Source organism: Gymnoscopelus braueri (assembly GCF_963280865.1).
Source record: "Gymnoscopelus braueri genome assembly, chromosome: 3".
Taxonomy (NCBI): Eukaryota; Metazoa; Chordata; class Actinopteri; order Myctophiformes; family Myctophidae; genus Gymnoscopelus; species Gymnoscopelus braueri.
Window position 1 is genome coordinate 11177543 of NC_137612.1, and position 22567 is coordinate 11200109.

At 40.2% G+C, this 22567-nt stretch overlaps 1 protein-coding gene across 6 annotated transcripts in view; it reads right to left on the bottom strand.

The window, feature by feature from the left end:
* The window catches only part of LOC308082533 (AMP deaminase 2-like), a gene marked incomplete at its 5' end in the record, with an annotated part of 557360 nt that overhangs the window by 514415 nt on the left and 20378 nt on the right, over positions 1-22567 (bottom strand). For all 6 annotated transcript variants that reach the window (XR_013932932.1, XM_080424342.1, XM_080424343.1 and 3 more), the window contains 8 exons: positions 160-289; positions 1366-1455; positions 1580-1721; positions 2686-2872; positions 3635-3746; positions 4784-4852; positions 6562-6692; positions 8752-8882. Coding sequence is in view for 5 of the 6 variants with exons in the window: in XM_080424342.1 (XP_080280468.1) it covers positions 160-289; positions 1366-1455; positions 1580-1721; positions 2686-2872; positions 3635-3746; positions 4784-4852; positions 6562-6692; positions 8752-8882 (992 nt within the window). The remainder of the gene's footprint in view (positions 1-159; positions 290-1365; positions 1456-1579; positions 1722-2685; positions 2873-3634; positions 3747-4783; positions 4853-6561; positions 6693-8751; positions 8883-22567) is intronic.

Genomic DNA, 22567 nt, shown 5'->3' on the forward strand with positions numbered 1-22567 from the left:
ACACGATTTTCACGATTTTTCAAAAATTATACATACATTGGCTATTCTATTTTTGAATAGCGAATGTATAAGATAATAGTTAAAGTGGTTAAAATCTAAAATGACAGATGCGTTCCCGGTCTTAAAGGGTTAAGGCAGCTGCTGATGTGTGATCCTTGCCTTGCGGATATTGTAGAAGTCTCGGTGAGGAACCTTCTTCTGAGCTGCCAGCTCCTTCATCTCATTCAATAAGATGTGCATCTGGAATTTAGAGCTGAGGTACTGTAACCGGCGGTAACAGAAAGATTTCCTGTGAACACCATGGGCAGAAAAACATGTCATGTTTCATGTCAAATTAATACTGAACTTGTTATGTATATTTATCACATTACCGGCCTTTATTTGCGGTGATGGGAGTGATAACAGGATTGAGAGGGTGATAAAGTTGTGCTGATTGGTAAGCTTCTGTTATCTTCTCTAGGGGTTATACGGCAGCTAACCAATCATCGCATATGAAGTGCCACCACCATGCTGAACTTGCACCGCAAGCGACCTTATATTGCTGATGGAACTCAGCATACAGTATGGACTAAACTTGGTGGCTGCAAATGACGCGTTAAAATCATGGCTGAGATGACACCGGCGTTTATTTGGGCGCAAAGAAACCAAAACACTGAGCGTAAAACAGCGACCATTTACCATTTATGGTTCACAGAATGGTTGCAGCTCCCTCCCCATGTCGGGAATCCTTTGCTTGCCACGGAAAGTTCTCATTGACAGTACTGTTCTACTGTTTTAATTTTTCTAAATATATTTCATCCCACGATTTTGTAACCCTTTTTCACCCGGTGCTAATTTTTCTAAGTGATCCTGGACGCTACACTCCCCCGACCAGCCTAGGGAGCCCAGGGTCGAGCTCATGCCTCCTTCAATGCATGAGAGCCAACTGACCTTCTTGTCACCTGACAGGGGGGAGTTTCCCCGGTAGGACGTAGCGCGTGGAAGGAACATGTTATTCCAACCAGTTCCCTTCCCCTCCATCAGGCCCCCGGCCCCCGGCTGTCATGGGGGAGGCGGTATAGCGACCAGGATTACTACATGTTTTTGTGAGGGTATTAACTACCCTAGGACACAGGGGGAGAACATGCAAACTCCACACAGAGTAGGCCCTTTCGCCAACCCCACCTAGGGTATGGGCACTGATGACGCGGAGGAGAAGACACGCCTACGGTTTTGATCTATTTATTCAAATAAAGTGTTGATGAAATGCTATTCTCTTATTGTCCTTGTGAATAAAAAAAGACTATTCATATGTGATAAACAAATTATCACTCGTCACGACGAATACAAATATACAGTGTGTATACACATACATACACTACTCACACTGGTCCATTGATAATGAGGGCCATCATGACATTCATGTCTGCAATGTACTCCTTCAGGTCAGGGTATGGCAGGTCAAGTTCTGTGCTCCTACACATGAGAATCACATGGGGTTGTTGTTGCTGTTAAAACTGGTCAGAATCCAAAGATTGGACTTGTAAAACAAGTCAAATTTTCAACAGATAAGACACCAACACAAATGAGCATCACTCACTTATCCATGGAGTTCTTATTGGTGTAGACGTGGATTACTCCGTCCACCATCTTGCAGCTGTATCCCGTGTCAGCGGGCATATTCTTGGGGTCCTGATTCTCATAAGGGTGCGTCTCCGAAACAGGGGGGTGAACAGGGGCATCTGGGAGAGAAGACAAAACAATCTGTCTAATTACAACATCCGTGTCACCAAAGCTTAATTTTTTTAATTGTCAGATTAAGCCACATGACCCCTAGCGTCCCTATTCTGTGGCGAACATTCTGCGAAAATAGCCATTCTACAAGCTTGTAGGTCGGTAGTTTTTTTGGCGAAGAGATTTGGACAGTGCAAGAATTCAAATTACAGTAGATAAGATAGCAGGGCCTCAGAATTAAGGCCAGTCCACAGACTCCACACCAATGCAACTCCTTGCAACTACTCACAACCATTATCCCCAATGGCAGTTGCAAGGAGTTGCATTGGTGTGACATGGCCTTAAAACAATTTTGTTGCAAGGAGTTGCGACTACTTGCATTGGTGCGGTTTGGCATTTACACTCAGCAGAGGTGTCAAGGGTGCTGAGGTTGTCGGTTCATTCATGCCAGTGTTGATTTTGACAGCAAATTTTGATTTAGTTTTAGTCATAGTCTTTTGAATAAAATTCCATTTAGTTTTAGTCATATTTTAGTCATCTGAAATATTTTAGATTTTGTCTACTTTTAGGCGACTAAATATCATAAGATTATAGTCGACTAAATCTACAGTTGATTTAGTCGACTAAAATGTGTTTTGGCGGTGCCTTGATGGCGTTGTGATGCCTGATTTTACACTTGTTTGCATGCTGAAAATAATAAAATGACTTGTCTTTTAGTTCTACTAGATCTCTTCTTCTCTAGTCCCTCCCTATTATTTTAGTCTAGTTTTTATTTGTTGACGAAATTGGCAATATTTTTAGTCTTAGTTTTAGTCATCGTAGTTTAGTTTTTATTTCGTTTTCGTCAGTGAAAAAAGGTAGTCGACGAACATTTTTAGTCATAGTTTTAGTCGACGAAATCAACACTGGTTGTCGGTTCATTCATGCACAAGCATACGTGTCTGTTTATGTACGCATGGGGCACACACACACCTGCATCTACAGGCGTCTCAGGGATCTCCTCATAGAGGTTCAGGTCCAGGGCTCTCTCTCCCAGCTCCCGCAAGGAGTGAGCTGTTGTCTTGCAGAAGTTCTGCATGGACCGGCTGATGTACTTCTCCCGTATGAACAGCGCCTTCACCACACACTTGGCAGCATCCACCAGGTCAACGAAGGGCACCTAACACAAAAAGTAAAGCAAACACCACACGTTTCCATAACTTTCACAAAGTATTTTATCCCATTTCCAGACCTATAGCAATCATACGGTGCAATAATGAGGCTCTTACACCAGCGTGCTATGCCCCAAGACAGACTCGGGCAAAGGAGTCAAGTTACAAAAATAACAGATCTACAAGCTAACAACGTATCACGATGCAACATGCTGTTGTTAGATTGTAGATCTATTATTTTTGTCACGTGACGTCCTGTATACACATTAGGCCACAGGTATTTCACATGTTAGACATTAGGGGTGTGCCGATATATCGTCCCGCGATATATCGCGATACGTTTTCGTGACGATATGTATCGTTTTGAAAAATAAAATATGAAAATAATAATAATAATAATTTTATAATAATGCAAAAAACAGAAGTATTTGTTTGCATTTGCTTTTTTTGCCCACGATATATTTTCATAATAAAAAAGTGCCATATATCGTATTATATCGATGCCGTGAGCCCAATATCGTATCATGAAATTAGTGTATCGACACACCCCTAGCTTTGGGACATGTTATAAAATATACAAACATTTTCCAAAGTATTTGCTTAATTCCAAACCCTTTTCAGGCCTGGAAAACGTTTATATATATATATATATATATATATATATATATATATATATATATATATATATATATATATATATATATATATATATATATATTGGGAACCCTGTATATATATATATATATATTTTGGCGGGTGGGGTTCCTCACCCCACACTTCTCCTCTCCAGATATTGACACACGTTGGTACTCCCTCTCCATCGGCGCCGCCCTCGTCCTGAAGCCATCATCCACAGTCCATACGTCCTTCTCATTCATTAACCTTAAAGTGCAAAAATAGAGAGAGAGAGACAGATGTGGAGAGAGATGGGACAAAATGTCAAAACAAGAAGACAGATGGCAAGCAAAAAAACTGAGAATAGAGGCAAGATGGGAGTAAAGACTGACTTATGTGTCATTGTGCTCCGTAGTGTCGCATGGTGAAAATAGCCGATCGACAAGCCCAAAATGGGTCACAAGCAATGCGTTACGAGATTATAGACTGGCAATTGTTTGGTACGCGTCACTGGTGCACAACAACGTATATAAATTAAGCATAAGACAAAGAATGTGTGATATGAAAAGAACCAGATATTTGCCAACAGTACGGTTGAAGACTTCTTGTGCTATATGCTTAGCTGAGGCCACCTATAAGGTTTATTAACGACCAGAGGCCTAAACTTTAACCCATTAAAACCAGGAAAGTTAAAATTAAAATTTTTAGCGTTGGCTATTCAAAAATAGCAGATATACAAGCTGACAGCGCGGCACGAAGTGGCCTGCTATTTTGGGGGGAAAGATCTAAGTGTATAATGCTGAATAATTTTGAACTACGAAAACGTTTGAGAACTACTGATTTAGAAGGGATTTGTAGAATCGGCCTCAGGTCTTAATTAATGGGTTAAACCACCTGTGTCTGTGAGAGCTAGTTGTACCATTACAGTATATCATACTGTGGCTATAACAAGGACAAAAACTAATCTCTCAAATGAAAGAGGAGCGGAGAGCTGCAGAGGGAGAGAGAGAGACAGCAAAAAGAGCACGGTTACCTGTTTCCACTACCATGTTATTATCATGTATCACCAGCAGAGGGCAAACACAATGCATTGGAATGTACTGATGGATTACATGGCCTTACAAAGAGAGAAGTGCACTTAAAAACTAAGTATTCACAATTCAACAGAAACTAAACATTGTATATACATAACATGCAGACATAATGTAACACTCTGAAGTCAGACGAATAGTTTGCCAGGAGTACCTTTGAAAAAGCAGAGTAAACGGAACATATTTTACTAGTACTTGAAGCGGCTCACTCACTCCAAGTCTGCGGCGCTGTCGATTTTCATGAAGTCCTGCTTGGCGCGGAGCAAAATCTCTGGCTCAAGCCTGGGGTGATATGCAGTGGGCACAGGAGCAGCATGGCAAGGCAGGAGGCAGAGTGGGGGGTGAATGACAGGAAATTAAGAGAAACCAAGAAGACGGACAAGACAGACAAAATACACACATAGACGCAAGCGCAACAGAAGACAACACCCATGAAGCGTAGTAGGAGGGTGAGACAGAGGGGTGAAAATAAAGAAGGACAGGAAAGACAGGAGACCCAAACAAGGGAGTCGGGGTGATGGAAGGATGGAGGGTGAGGATGACACAAACAGAAAAATGCCGTTAGTTAGTGGAGGCACACGCCTATTGACAACAAGGGGACCCCGCCAATGGTGCCAGATCCCCCACCAAAAAAGATTGGCTTAGTGGTGCAGATACCATCACCCTATAGCAACTCAAGACTTCCTGGACATTCGGGTAGAACAGGCTGGAACAAAGAAAACGTGTGCTGACTGCCGGGCCGGCCTGGTTAGCTGCTGGCTGCATTTAGTTTAGTTTAGTTAAGCACCGGAACTGACCTGTAGGAAACTGTCGAGTGCACACGCATTGAGTGGAGCCATGACTGTTTGTAAAGGTGGGGGGGGGGGTGTAAATGTATAGGGCAGTGGTTCTCAAACCTTTTCAATTTCAAGGATCCCTTTAACAACCCATTTAGACCTGGAAAGCATCCGTGTCATCTTAAATTCTAGCTATTAAAAAATAGCAGATCCACAAGCTCATAGCGCGTCACTTTGTGCCGCGCTACGAGCTTGTAGATCTGCAATTTTTTAAAATCTTGAAAACGTGTGCAAATCTTTGAATATGTATTATTTTAAAGCGAACATTTCAAATATTTGCTTCTGGGGGTCCCTAGAAGGATTGATATTTTGAGATGGGGGTCGGCGGCAAAATACATATCATTTTGGGGGTCCTTGACATGAAAAAGTTTGAGAGCCACTGATATAGTGACATAAGGTTTACAGAAAACTGTCTGACATTTGTAGAATCGGCCTCAGGTCTTAATGGGTTAATTCTGAGAGTGTACAAATGGAACTGAATGGACCCAGTCTGAACCCCCTCAAGGAACCCTGAGGGTCCCTGGACCCCACTTTGAGAACCACTGGTATAGGGCAATATACAGTAAGAAGACTTATGTTGGGGTGTGTGCGTGTGCGTGTGCGTGTGCGTGTGCGTGTGCGTGTGTGCATGTGCGTGTGCATGTCCGTGCGTGTGCGCGCGTTTTCTACATACCATCTCAGAGCTGGGCTATAGGTGCAGACTATTTGGCAGCCTAGGATATACCCACAGACTGGTTGTTAGAGGGTTCCAACAACTGGGGATGCCCAAAAAGGAGGCAAAAAGGCTGGCAAAGTATAGTGCTGTCTCTGCTATAATTGGCAGTCGCCACATATGGTGGAGACGCTGTTACTTATATCCATGGAGTACTGAGTGACCTGCTCATTGTATCATGAAGACGTATGCCATGATTTTGTTAATGTAATCTTACTGCACCTTTAATATTTGTGTCCTTGTATGCTTTCCTTTGTGTGGACATAAATAAATGGCTAAAATGTGTGTGTGTGTGTGTGTGTGTGTGTGTGTGTGTGTGTGTGTGTGTGTGTGTGTGTGTGTGTGTGTGTGTGTGTGTGTGTGTGTGTGTGTGTGTGTGTGTGTGTGTGTGTGTGTGTGTGTGTGTGTGTGTGTGTGTGTGTGTGTGTGTGTGCATTTCTTACTTGATGTCTTGGCTGATTTGCCTCTCCAGCCGGTGGCGCCTCTCCTCCAGCTGCTCGATGGGACTGTCCTCAGGGAACTCATAGGGAGCGCTGCGCATCTCACTCTCTGCCATACTGCGAGTGAACAGCTCCTGGGTGTAGAAAACAACCATAACACAGTATGTCATCCACACAGACTGTGAATATACACACACACTATCTGTATATAAGTACTGTATACATACAGTGGTGTAAAGTAACTAAGTACATTTACTAAAGTACTGTACTTAAAGGGATACTTCACTCTCGGGCCGGGGACACATTTAAAAAAAATATTAAAAATAAATGAAAAAAGTTATGGAAAATTCATGGCCCCCTCACGCATTAGTAGGACACTCTAATGCGTGAGGGGGCCATGAATTTTCCATAACATTTTTCATTTATTTTTAATATTTTTTTTAAATGTGTCCCCGGCCCTAAAGTGAAGTATCCCTTTAAATAAAAGTTTTACTTTACTGGAGTATTTCCAATACTTTTACTTCTACTCCACTACATCTCAGAGGCAAATACTGTACTTTTACTCCACTACAATTATTTGAAAACTTTAGTTTCTAGTTAGCCTACTTTGCAGATATCAATTATTATATTATAAAACATATATTAAACACTTTAGCCCTATTTTATACATAGGCTATTTGAAAATAGCCGATCTACAAGCTCACAACGTGTCGCGATGCGACGCGTTGTGAGCTTGTAGATCTGCCATTTTCAAACATTTTAGTGCTTTTACTTTTGGTACTTTAAGTATATTTTCATGCCAATACTTTTGTGCTTTTACTCAAGTAACATTTTGAACACAGGCCTTTATATGGTGGTATTGCTACTTTTACTTAAGTAAAATATCTGAGTACTTCTTCCACCACTGACTGTATATATCTTTGATTACTTAACCTTTTTCTATCCTGTGTTTTTTTTTCTTTTCTTATCTCTCCTGCTCTGACTCGATCCTCTATCCTCTTATGCTTTGTGTCAAATAATTGATCTCAAAATAACACTACTGTTGGTCTATGAAGCTTTGAATGGTTTAGGGGCAAAAAAAATACATTTCTGATCTTGTAGGATATCATGAATAATCCAGATCTCTGCAGGTCGTCTGAGGAAAAGGTCTGCTTTCTGTCCCCTAAAACCAAAAATAAACATGGGGAAGCAGCAGGAACAAACTCCCAATAAAACTGCAGGTCTGCTGTCACTCTCATTTCTTTTAAAACACAACTTAAGACCTTTCTGTTTGCCGCTGCCTTTGAGTTACTTTTGTCATTGTACAATTGTGTTTCCTTTGCTTGATGTTCTGTATAAAGCACATTAATGGCCTTGTTGTTGAAATGTGCTCTACAAATAAAACTGCCTTGCCTTACGGGAACTACAAAATGATGGAGCTACAGCACGAAAAAAAAACTCATTTCACCCACTTCTTTACACCAGAAAACCTGTGATGTGACAATAAAACTGATTCTGAAAATAATATAATTTTGGGGGTCCTTGACATGAAAAAGTTTGAGAACCACTGATAAAGAAACATATACAAAAAAAAACTGTTAGGATTTAGAAGACATTTGTAGAACCGCAGAAGCAAAATTTTGAGTTAAAAATGTTCGCTTAAAGGTAGTGTAAGTGATTTGCAAAGTTTCAAATAATTGCAAAATGGGTATATGTTCTGATAGTACTCGTTACTATAGGGTGTCCTGTCCATGTAAGGAGTCTCCATGTCTCTCCAGCTCTTTATAAAACAGAAAATGTATTTTGTAGTTTTTTAATTTGTTTTTGTAGTTTCATTTCCAATTTTATCCAACCAGGACAGATAACTCAATCAGGACACAGATTAAACAAGTGAAATTGGAAGTGATGACACTAAGAAATGAGCTTGCAAAATTTGAACTGAAAACTATACAAATTAAGCTTAAAAATGGGTACTTTCTCCTGATTGGCTGAGATTTTGACACCTACCGAAAAATGTATTTTCTGTTTATTAAGGAGCTGGAGAGACAGGGAGACATCTGTTACTGAAAAAACACTCTATAGCAATGATTACTATCAGAATATAGTATTTTAACCTTTTAAAAAAATACTTTTTGTTTTAACCAAAAAATATCACTTACCCTACCTTTAAAAAAAAAAAAAAAAATTGCGTTTGAAGCAACACTCAAGTCTTACCTCTGCAATCTCCTTGTACTTCTCGTCCATGAATGATCGCACTAGGTCAGCTTCCAGGTACTGAGAGATGGGGGTCCCTGGTAGGGATCTCTGGGGCTTGAGGGGCTTGGGCGCTGTTGCACCACTCAGGTCTAGAGACACAATGAGAAAAAAGGCAATTCATTATTTGTGACAGATGGCATTACCGTAAACAATGAGCAAGGACACTCATTGTCGCAAACGATTTTCACCGTGTACAGTATATGTGCATTACATCATCCACAACCTAACATGCACCTCTCCTCGCCTGCATGTCTCCAGTGGTGGAAAAAGTACTCAAATTCTTTACTTAAGTAAAAGTATCAATTCCATAATGTAGAAACACTCTGTTATAAGTAAAAGTCCAGTAATTGAAATTTACTTGAGTAAAAGTACAACGGTATAGACCCCATAACAGACGACACACTGGCTGCAAACGTCACACTGCCTCCAAATGAAACCCATTCTGTCAGGTCTCGCTAGGGTGCGCAGCACTAGCCGATACACAAGAGGGGGTCGGGGTGTGCTGAAACCAGCGCACCCCAAAACAACTGGTTGAGAATTGATTGCATGAAACAATCACCTGTGCATACAGTCTCAATGTTGGTAAAGAAATAATTGGTCTATTGGCATCAAAACATACTTAAAGTACCAAAAGTAAAAGTACTCATTATGCAGAATGTCCCGTTTCACAAGTTATCATACTGTATGTCTGAAATTACCTGAAAGTAAAACATATTTTAAAAATAGCAGATCTACAAGCTCACAAGGCGCTTGTAGATCGGCTATTTTCAAATAGCCAAAGTTTAAATAGGGCTTATTAAGTGGTTAATTTATGTTTTGTAATAATAATCATAATTGCAGTGGAGTAAAAAGTGGAGTAAAAAAGTGGAGTAAAAGGTACAATATTTGTCTCCGAGATGTAGTGGAGTAGAAGTAACAGTATTGAAAATTGGAAATACTCCAGTAAAGTAGAAAAAAAACTCAAAAGTGTACTTAAGTACAGTACTTGAGTACATGTACTTAGTGACTTTACACAACTGCATGTCTCCTGGCATTTTTTGCTGATCTGACCCACATTTTTGTAATGGAAGGTTGGAGCATCACATTTAGATTCAGCTGAATATGTCCTGGTGCACAGTAGCATGTCCTGAAGCACTGACAGCCAGCAGCATGGCTCTGGGTCTGGGTCAGTGTTGATTTTGACAGCAAATTTTGATTTAGTTTTAGTCATGGTCTTTTGAATAAAATTCCATTTAGTTTTAGTCATATTTTAGTCACCTGAAATGGTTTAGTTTTTGTCTAGTTTTAGTCGACTAAATATCAAAAGATTTTATTCGACTAAATCTACAGTTGATTTAGTAGACTAAAATGTATTTTGGCGGTGCCTTGATGGCGTCATAAAGGCCGATTTTACACTTGGTTGCATTCTGAAAATAGCAGATCTACAAGCTTGTGAGCTTGTAGATCTGCTGTTTTCAGAGCGCAACACCCACGAGCAACCAAACATAAAATGACTTGTCTTTTAGTTCCACTGGATCTCTTCTCCACTCATCCCTCACTAACATTTTAGTCTAGTTTTTATTTGTTGATGAAATTGTCAATATAGTCTTAGTTTTAGTCATCATAGCTTAGTTTTTATTTAGTTTTCATCAGTGTAAAAAGGTAGTCGACGAACATTTTTCGTTGTAGTTTTAGTCGACGAAATCAACACTGGTCTGGGTAAACCCATTACATTTACATGCACATACTATACTCCGGTATACTTATTTAGGGCTGCTAATTTAGGATAACTATCGATTATCTTCATAGTGATTACTCTATCAAGTACTTTTACGATGAATCAAATAATCGAGAAGTGTGTTTTTTTTTATTTTTTTTATTTATACGTATATCATTGAATCAATGCAAAAATATTCAAATAGATTTTTTTGTAACTAACTAAATCAATTAGTCTATTAGCTACTTAAGCTCCATGTTATACTTTGTTGCTCAACGGTGGCGATAACTGATATGCAACCGATCTGTGAACTTGTGGATCTGCTATTTTTGCTTTATTTACAAACTTTGGGGGGGGGAAAAGCGAAATTTAAAATGTGTCCTGCAAAACAGTTTATTTTGATTAAAATAGATAATCGATCATACTAATTTATATCCCGCTTGTGGTCTCATTACACTGTCTGTATGATACATCAGTTTGTGATAATGAGTGTCCCAAGTTCAGGCCGAATGGGAACCGCAAGGTTCCCAGTTCGATCCCGGGCTCCCCCAGGGTTAGTGTCGAAGTGTCCTTGAGCAAGACGCTGAACCCCAAATTGCTCCCGATGAGCAGGTTGGTGCCTTGCATGGTTTCCTCCGCCAACGGTGTGTGAATGTGTGTGTGAATGGTTGAATGTAATGCACAATCTATGTAAAGCGCTTTGGATAGAAGCGCTGCATAAATGCACCATTTATACCTAAACATTTCTATGTGCAGCAACAACATGATTGTAAATGCATCCCACACATCTACCAGGTAGAATGTATCTACATGATCAGAAATAGATACAGTGTATCAGACACCTGCTGCCATGGAGACTGGAGGTAGTGGATAAGATGAAGAGAGCACCTTAACCCCGCACTTAACCCTGGATGTTAATTTTAAAGGATTAAAAATAAAACCCAAAAATAAAATAAGATTTTTTTTGGGTGAACTACTCCTTTAAAAGGTAGGGTAAGTGATATGTTTTGGTTAAAACAAAAAGTATTTTGTTTAAAGGTTAAAGCACTATATTCTGATAGTACTCATCGCTATAGAGTGTTTGTTCAGTAACAGGAGGGGTCTCCCCGTCTCTCCAGCTCTTTAATAAACAGAAAATACATTTTCCGGTAGGTGTCAAAATCTCAGCCAATCAGGAGAAAGTACCCATTTTTAAGCTTCATTTTTATAGTGTTCCAGTTCCAATTTTGCCTGCTCATTTCTTAGTGTCATCACTTCCAATTTCACTTGTTTAATCTATATCCTGATTGAGTTCTCTATCCTGATTGGATAAAATTGGAAATGAAACTGAAACTGAAACGAAAATGCATTTTCTGTTTTATAAAGAGCTGGAGAGACAAGGAGACTCCTTTTACTGAACAAACACTCTATAGCATTGAGTACTATCAGAATATAGAGCTATTTAACACTTATTTTAACCAAAGAAAATCACTTACCCTACCTTTAACCCATTACAACTGGGAAAGCATCTGTGTCATTTTTAGACTTTTGCGTTGGCTATTCAAAAAATAGCAGATGTACAAGCTCGCAGCGCGGCACAAAGTTTCAACACATCGAAAAATCTTGAAAGTGTGAGAACTAACTGATTCAGAAGGCATTTGTAGAATCGGCCACAGGTCTTAATGGGTTAATTCTGAGAGCGTGAAATGGGATCCATTTACAGGTAAATTAACACGAGGGATGTTGCTGTGTGGATATTCTAGGACTGAGAGCAGAGAGCACTCACAGACAACCAGAAATCCAGACAGACAGACAGACAGACAGACAGACGACAATGAGCCTGCTTTAACTGCCCTCCCCTGTGTGTCAAGGTTTAGAATTTGTATTTATATTTAGTTTTGACTTCATGTTTTCAATTTCAGTTTGTTGTAATTCGTTTTTTAAACAGGGTTTGCTGGTTTAGTTTAGTTTTTATTTAGTGAAAGTCCTTAAGTTTTCATTTGTTTTACTTGAAAAAAAGAATTATGTTCAAAAAATTGCATCTTAAATTCCTCAAGTACTGTACATCCTAAAAACAACTACCTGTATGTAGTAATATGGTGTGTGCCTGTATGGGGTGCTGGGGAGGTACTATAGCCGATAAAAGAGAGTTATCGGCTATTGGGGGTGGTTGATTCAAGGTAATGAAAGTAAATTGAGCGGAATAATGTACAACTGTTTGCTTAGCCTGTTTAACGCAGGTGTATATGTGTCACCATGGGCTTCGCATGTGAAGCAGATACTGGACGACTGAGGTCTGTCTTTGGCTGACTCAGAAATGCAATGGTTGAAACTAACTGTTGAACAGAGGTTGAAAGATCAGCTCTTGCAAAAGTGCTGAAACAAAGTGGCAAAGTGAACTTAACAGTATGACATCATGTGACATTTATGTAGAATTCAAACAAGAGTTTAAACTAGAAAAATACCTGCTATGTGAAACCAAAAGTATAGACTGTAGGTCATTTGTAATTTTAGGGTGGAAGATATGAAGGGCTGGAAAGAAGTCAGAGGTTCTGCATTTTATGTAATGACGACCGAGCTGAGGATGAGTTTCACGTCTTGTTTGAGTGCAAGACAAAAATATCTGCCAAACGTACTATAACTCACCCATCTATGTTGAAGTAAATTTTATTACTCCAATCTGATAAGCCAAAAGTTATTTGTAGATTGGGTGCTTTTCTGAAAAGATAATCTTAGAATAATAAGAACATTGCGGTAAGTGCAATAATAAAGCACTTACCGCATAGCTATGGGTACCACATAGACGGTTTCCAGGAGCAATGCCTACGAATTAGCTTGTTATTGTATAATATCTATTCATGATTCTGTGCTCCATACCATGTGGTCATGGTCTTGAGTTAAATAAATGATGATGATGAGTTTGTATATAGGGTAGTCAATGGGCTACTTCACTTCGTACCGCGCTATGAGCTTGTAGATCTGCCATTTCTTATAAATCGTGAAATCGTTTGAAAACCTTTTTTATTATTATTTTTAAAGCGAACATTTTTAACTCCAATCTTTGCTTCTGGGGGTCCCTGGAACAAAATATATTGAGATGGGGGAGGGTCAGCGTCCAAATAATAATTTTGGGGGTCCTCGACATGAAAACGTTAGAGCAGCACTGATATAGCAACATACTGTACGTTTTTCAGAAAACAAAGGATTTGGAAGGCATTTTAGAATCGGCCTCAGGTCTTAATGGGTTAATGGGTTAATTAACTATAATACCCATTATTACACCCCCCTGCTGTGTGTGTAATGTGTTAGCATCACCCCTGTGGCTCTCCACATGCAGCTGACAACCAAACCAAACCACACCCTGCACCTGCACATACAAACAGATCTGCATTTAGGTCTCTGCACTGATTCTGTACATGAAAATCTACATGATGACAACCAAGAGAAAAGTGTGGCTAAAGAAAAGACACCCATAGTAACCACCATAATGGGGTATACCGTATACGCGCGCGCACACACACACACACACACACACACACACACACACACACACACACACACACACACACACACACACACACACACACACACACACACACACACACACACACACACACACACACACACACACACACACACACACACACACACACACACACACACACACACACACACACACACACCTACCTGGGTATGACACAGAGAGGAGCCTTCCCCACCTGCTAGAAACAGATGACTTTTAGTCCACTCCAGAGGGCCCACTTTAAGATCTAACACCTTGCAACAACAACATAAAAACAAACCTGACTACTACAGGTACAAGTACGTATTAAAAGGAAACAAAGGTCTGAGGCACAATTTTGTTCACGCACTCCAGCACCTTGTTTATGGCGTTGCAGCAACGTTACATGAAAAAAGGGGGAGAAAAAAATGCTATGTCCAATGAGGATACATCATAAATCAAAGTTGCAAGACAGAACTATAGTTGTGTACACAGAGGACAATCCGCTAATGGCTTGTAAAGAGTGTCCCTGGATGGGTGTGCTGTGCTCATTGTCCCATATAATGGTTTCCATTATTAGTACTGTGTCTCTGCCCTGTGACAATTAGTCTTTGCCATCTGCCTCCTTCTTATAAACAAACGCCCTGGCACACCAAGCTGACCTGTTGGGACTAACTACGACTGCGGCAACTGAACAGATCGCTTTGCGATGGGAGAAGTCTTATGTTTAAAGTTGCTCCAAACACACAGATGACTACAGATACGGATGACACAAAAAAAATCCTGAGGACTTGTTTCCATTGTGGCCCTATGTATTCAATTCATCAACATAGCATAAAAGATAACACCAAAAGACAATATCATCAACAAATATATAACACTATATGTACGAGTATGTATGAGTAGAAAAGGGGGGGAAGGGGGGACAAAAGGGGGGAATGTAGGCAGTGAATGCCATTGCCTTTCTATGGGAGAAGTGAGATTTACCTCCCCCTTCGGCCTCCTGAAAGATGTATTTTCAGGTCTGTTTTTTTTTTTTCAGGCCCAATTCTTTTAAGGGCATTCCACACTTTGGTGGCAGCGCGGTAGAAAGAGAATTTACCCATGTTTGTTCTGACAGCGCTGTCTGACTTGCGTGAGAGGAACAACCTCTCCCCTGCTCGTAGGTGGCAGTTGTCTGTAACAAGGCATATCTGGGGTCGTTTCTCAATACCAGGCAGGAACGCACCAAACGTAATTTTCTTGGGCAGAATGTTCTCGTCGAGTTGGGGATGAGTTGAACACTCAGAACTACTATTGATCTTATTGGCTCACATTATGTCTGGGCGAATATGTGAAAGAATAACTTTATAGTAGCAAATTCAATTCAAACCGATGCAATCTAACTGGTGTTTCCCAGTTATTGATTGCTGACTAAATATAAGTTTTGAATAGCAGAAATCAAAAGACAAAGAAAACTACAAAATGAACAGTGGATTATGTTCCACAATGGATAACACTTTTGGCGCAAAACAGAGGCAGTAGGCTTGAAAAGCATTTAACTGGTTTTACTTTAACTACCTTATCATGCTGCTAATTAAAGAACAGGAAGTAAGCAAAGCCACTTGTATGGTTATTATTTACAAGTCTTTTCAATTATGCTAAAGCTTCATTATTGACCATTCAATCTAAACCTGTTGGCAATTAGTAGGTAGGCTTTCTGCTCACTTCTTCATATGCTCTTGTGTTAATTGCTCGGGCTTAACACCTAAACAGTGAGCTATACCTCCCCAAAAATGTGAAAAAATTTGGAAAACAGTACTTCATTCTGCAGAGTCAGAATGCACAGAGATGAACAGGTCTCTGTAGTGTGGAGGAATAGAGCACTGAAGTCTGACTTGATTTACGTATCCTACCTGGGTCCTACCTGTACAGCAGGCATGGTGATCTGGATCTTTAAGGGCCCTAAGCTAGTCAGCTGTACGTATTTTGATGTGTGTTTCAGAGAACTATCCTACAGGGGGGTACAGATTTTTGCCTGTGCTTGCTATAATCTAACGGCAGTTAGATCTCCAAGGACACACACACACACACACACACACACACGCACACAAGCAACTGTAAACAGTAAACACACACATACGTATATTGTATGCATCCATGTGTGAATCCGTACAAAGATAGATACATACACACAACAAAGTCATCACCAGTATAGTATCCAGACATAATCCCCACGTCTCTGCACAACAACAGATGCCTCCTAATCCAGCACCCCCCCAACCCCCAAACCTATTTCTCTCAATGACATCATCATAGTAGGGAACACCCTTCACCCTTTGCCAGACCACATACACTGTCAACACAGCAATAAACACTGAGTGACAGCTGAAACTCACCCGTGTAAAATAATTGATATGGAAAGTCAAGCTTAGCAGGAACTGACAGGAATACTGCACTGTTTTAATTTAACACAGAGTGTATATTGTATATAACCAAATGGACCCATAAGCGTTGGGATAAATTAACACTGGCTTTAAACCCATTAAAACCGGGAAAGCATCTGCGGTCATTTTAGATTTGTTGCGTTGGCTATTCAAAAATAGCAGATATACAAGCTCGCAGCGTGTCACTTCGTGCCGTGAAGTGAGCTTGTACATCTGCTTTTTTTTGAACATTTAAAAAAAAATCTCGTTTAGAAGTACTGATTTATAAGGCATTTGTAGAATCGGCCCCAGGTCTTAACCCATTCAATCTGGGAAAGCACCTGTGTCACTTTAGATTTCTGCTATTTTTGTGAAAAGTAAACATGAAAATGTGTGCAAATCTTTGAATATATACATTTTTAACTAAAATCTTTGCTTCTGGAGGGTCCCTGGAACAAAATATGTTGTGGGGATCTGCGGCCAAATACATATAATGTTGGGTGGTCCATGACATGAAAAAGTTTGAGAACCACTGATATTATAGCAACATAAGTGTTTCAGAAAACTGATTTAGTAGAATCCCCAAAGCAAAGAAATTGCTTTAAAAAACATATATATTAGGTAGGGAACACCCGTCGCTCTTCGCCAGACCACATACACTGTAAACACAGCAATAAACACTGTGAGTGACAGCTGAAACTCACCTGTGTAAAATAATTTATATGGAAAGTCAAGCTTTGCATGGTTGACTGACAGTGAATTTTGGGCTGTACTGTAGATCTGCTATTTTTGAATAGCTCAAAGTATAAAAAAAATCTAAAATGACACAGTATGTGTTCCCGGAACACATACTGTGTCATTTTTTATGGCGTCGTAATGGCTGATTTTACACTTGGTTGCGTGCTGAAAATAGCAACACGTTGTGAGCTTGTAGATCTGCTATTTTCAGAGCACAACACCCGAGCGCAACCAAACATAAAATAACTTGTCTTTTAGTTCTACTGAATCTCTTCTCCACTCGTCCCTCACTAACATTTTAGTCTATTAATTGTTAATCTCTCAAGAACAGATTCATAGCTGCGCTTGAATCTGTCGGGAGCCGTGTTGAGAACCCATGCACCTTGGCTACAAGTGGGCGTGCCTTCAGATCAGGAAGCAGGCCGCGCTTTAGCCAATCAAATGTCGTGGGCGGGATTTACATGTGTGCGGCTCGCTTCCCACTGGAAACAAAACGAAACTCATTTAGCAATAGCGTCCTCGGAGCCGACAAAACCACGGAAAGTTAGTAACATTTTAACTTGCTCTTTCATCATAGAAACAAGTGGGCTCGTAACCAAAACGATCCATGTTCTTTGGGAGAAATGGTGTTAGTGTTCCGTGGAGAAGAGAAATATTGTTAGTGGGAATGAAAACATAGGCGCACCACCGGAAGTGGAGGGCTGAAGGCATGTCCAAACCCCGGTTTCCAGTGAGCATGGCTCTAGTTCAGGGGTCTTCAACAGGGGGTCCGGGACCCCTAGGGGGTCCTCAGAGTTACTACAGGGGGTCCGCCAAATCTTTGTGTGATATGATTTTTTTTTTTACCTTAACCACTTGAACCCTAGCATCCCTTTTCTCAGGAGAACTATAGCCAAGAATAGCAGATCTACAAGCTCACAACGCCTCGCGCTGTGAGGCGTTGTGAGCTTGTAGATCCACTATTTTTGGCAAAGAGGTATAGGTGTAGAGGGAAAAAAGAGCAGCCAAAAGAGCAGCAAAAAAGTTTAATCTGAAAAACAATTACATATAATATAGAGGGGGTCCCTGCTTCATCTCTCTCTCAGCTAGGGGGTCCTTGACCCCTGCTCTAGTTAATTCTTCCGCCCAGAGTCAAATGCAAAAGTGAAAAACAGCAGAGGGCGCTGTTTTTCCTTTTTATTTGACGATGGGTTCCCAGATTGATTAATTGTTGACGAAATTGTTAATATATTTAGTCTTAGTTTTAGTCAACGTAACTTCGTTTTTATTTCGTTTTCGTCAGTGAAAAAAGGTAGTCGACGAACATTTTCCATCGCAGTTTCAGTCGACGAAATCAACACTGCAACCAAGGCATAGCGGAGTGTAACCAATAGAAACCACTAGATTGGAGGCTCTACTCCATGAGACAATATTCTATTATAATTTTGTGCAAGTCATTTGTGAAACGGGCTCCCCATGGGAAACGAAGCCTAATGGCCCGCAGGCCCTTGTTCCCTCTAGTCAGTTCTGTCTGCGTGTGTGTGCTTGAAACAAGCACTTTGGTTGTTCCTTTTCAACCGCAGTTTCTCATCACGTGTCTTATCTTGGCACACACAGGTTGCATGACTGCAAACTGTAGCTTCTCCGCAAAGATGCCCTCTGTGCCCTCTGTGTGTGTGTGTGTGTGTGTGTGATACACTGTTCTTTCTTTGTATAGTCTCTAGTCCAGTGGGTCAGGAGGACCCGTTTGTGTCACAGACCCATTTTTAATGGGTCACGAGTAAAATATCCCAGAACAAATAAAAAAAAATCCATACATAATTGGAAAAAAAATCAATAGTGAAAATAGCAGATCTACAAAGCTCACAACGCACGTTGTGAGGTTGTAGATAGGCTATTTTCACTACTTTTGAAATAAGGCTTAAGCGATATAAATCATAATGTATATTTGTACGTTTGGTACAGTGGTAAAGTGTTTAGATTCTTCATTAACTGTAAAAGAATGAGCCATTCAAGCCATACGGGTGGTGAGTAACTGAAAGAAAAGTCATTATGTGGGTGAAGAGTACTACAATGTCAACTGACCTGCAAACGCTGAGTGAGTGAGTGTGCATGATGTGACTGGAGCTCTGAAACTGACCGGGAAGAAAGACAATACTGTCTGTGTGTGTGTGTGTGTGTGTGTGTGTGTGTGTGTGTGTGTGTGTGTGTGTGTGTGTGTGTGTGTGTGTGTGTGTGTGTGTGTGTGTGTGTGTGTGTGTGTGTGTGTGTGTGTGTGTCTGTGCGCCCGCGCACATGCGTATGTCTGGTGTGACATTGCGATGTCTAACCTCTAATCCACGCTCCCTCAACTCTTGAGTGTGACGGTCCATTTGGTTCCATTTGTAATATACATATTGTACAGTGTACACTGTACAGTATGAGAGTGCAGAGTGTACACAGGGTCAAACAGGGTAGGGCTGCAAATATCCATTATTTTCTTTATTATTTTATCGATATATCAGCAAATCGATGTCGAAAAATCCCAATTCCAACTTTATAATCGACTAAATTTAAATTGTTGAAATATTTTGCCTATAGCGACAAGCCCAAAATAGGAATGCACGGTTGAAAGTGGTTAACTGTTGCAATCCTCTTGGAATTAATGGTCCATTTAGTGTATTAAAAATGTTTTAGTAATAAATTATTATCCACCGACAGCGACAATATCAAATTGGGGGTCATTTTTTTAATACTACTTAAGTATGTTTAAAAGCATGTACTTTTGAATACTCAAGTATTTTTTTGAAACAAGTACACCAGAACTTTAACTCAACTACTAATTTGACAGAGCCATCTTTCACTTTTCACTTTCACTCTTTTACTAGTTGAGTAATATTTGACCAGGAGTATCTACAATACAGTACACTGACTCAAGTACTGGGGATGAGTACTTTGTCCACCACTGCCTATAAGCACTGAGAGGCAGAAGGAGATGATAAACGCTGGTGAAACGGACCTGGGTAGCAAGTTGCAACTGTACTTGGACTGCTTTTTTCCGTCTACACCAGGGATGCCATTGGTCATGGGACGCGGTAACACGCCGTCCCACCAGTCTTTTGAGCAGGAGCACGCGCACGCACATGCATCGATTAAAAAACAACCCTTAAGTTCACAGCTAAACAAAGTTCACAAAGGCTGCCGACTGCCGGGTGTCACACCAGCGTGAATTAACATAGGAATGAGCCTAGATGCATATCAATTGTCCATTGTGTGACCTGCAGTGTAGGTGTTAAGCGACGGCGTCTTTAAAATAGCGTTCCACCAGAGATAGATTCACCAATACAACATTGGTCTACACCAAATCTATTCACCAAAAGTAGCAGATCTACAAGCTCACAACGCGTCGTGAGCTTGTAGATCGGCTACTTTTGGCGAATGTCCCCCCAGAAGAGCGATGATGGGGTTCAAGTGGGTCCTCAGCGGGCTGAGGATAACAGAACAATGGTCACATGCACACACAAGGTTTCTGTGTGACCAGTGTTGAACGAAAACGGAATAAAAACGAAATAAAAACTAAGCTATGACGACTAAAACTATGACTAAATATATTGACAATTTCGTCAACAAATAAAAACTAGATATAATGTTAGTGAGGCCCGGGACTAGTGGAGTAGAGATACAGTAGAACTAAAAGAAAAGTCATTTCATGTTTTGTTGCGCTCTGAAAATAGCAGATCTACAAGCTCACAACGCGTCGCGCTGAGCTTGTAGATCGGCTATTTTCAGCATGCAAACAAGTGTAAAATCAGGCATTACGACGCCATCAAGGCACCGCCAAAATACATTATAGTTGACTAAATCAACTGTAGATTTAGTCGACTAAAATCTTAGGATATTTAGTCAACTAAAACTAGACAAAAACTAAAACACTTCAGATGACTAAAATATGACTAAAACTAAATGGAATTTTATTCAAAAGACTATGACTAAAACTAAATCAAAATTTGCTGTCAAAATCAACACTGCTACAGCATCACATTCAGTTACACAAACCTCTGGTTTTTAACCCTGAGAGCAGCGCTGGGTGATACGGACAAAATCTATAATCATAAATTATATTTTTTTTTATCAAAGGCCCCATTAACGATATTATTATATTATTATTATATTGTGGAGTCTACTGGTGCTTTCACAAAATATTATCAAAAAAAAAAAAAAAAAGAAGATCATCAGTAATGCCTGTATAATAAAGGTTACAGGCACATTACTGTAATGTATAACCATTAAAACCAGGAAAGGACAACACACACAATATCGCGATATTACGTTATCCAAAGTCACAGACAACATCAAGTCTCATATACCAATATCGTTACAATATTGAGTGGTGCTATGGTCAACAACGAAAAAAAGATAGAAATAAAGCTGTCCGCTTTTCCTGCTATGAGCAGGCTTCAGTTTTTGGCACAGAGGTAAAAACCAGGTCACAGTTCTCCTGCTACATGAAAATGATGTCACTCAGCAGCAGCAGCAATGATGGAGGTCAATCGTTCTCCATCAGAACATAAAACAGTGAAATCCCAGCCGGAGGAGCACTCAGTCAAACTGTGGACTGACATGACATCAGTGAGTGACATGCATGCGACAGAGAACACAACCTGTCACCAGGCCTTACACACACACTACCACTGAAGATGTCGATACCACCAGTGGCGGAAAAAGTACTCAAATGTTTTACTGAAGTAAAAGTATCAATACTGCAACGTAGAAGTACTCTGTTACAAGTAAAAGTCTGGAATTCGAAATTTACTTGAGTAAAAGTGCAAAAGTATTGGCATCAAAATATACTTAAAGTACCAAAAGTAAAAGTACTGAAATGTTTGAAAATAGCTGATCTACAAGCTCACGTAGATCGGCTAATTTCAATTAGCCTAGGACCTAGGTATATAATAAGTGGTGAATGTATTCTATGTTTTATAATGTAATAATTTATATCTGCAAAGTAACTAGTAACTAAAGTTTTACAAATAATTGTAGTGGAGTAAAAGCACAATATTTGCCTCTGAGATGTAGTGGAGTAGAAGTAAAAGTATTGGAAATTGTAAATACTCAAGTAAAGTACAAATACCAAAAAATCGTGCTTAAGTACAGTACTCAAGTAAATGTACTTAGTTACTTTCCACCACTGGTGACATGCATGCGACAGTGAACACAACCTGTCACTAGGCCTTACACAGACAGTACCACTGAAGATGATGCTACTTCACTATAATCACCTTGCCTGCCTCAGGGCCAGCTCTGCTGCTGACCCTGAGCCACAACCTTCTTCCATAACATCTGTGCACAGTCACACTACAATGTCAATGGACAGACTGCCGGTGGCAGGCAAACCTCCCCTCAATTTCTCCTTAGTCATTTAGTCTAGTACCAATCAGGTAAAGCTGCATTGGATTGAAGTCCCATCTAAAAGCCATTCACTGTAAATCACTGACT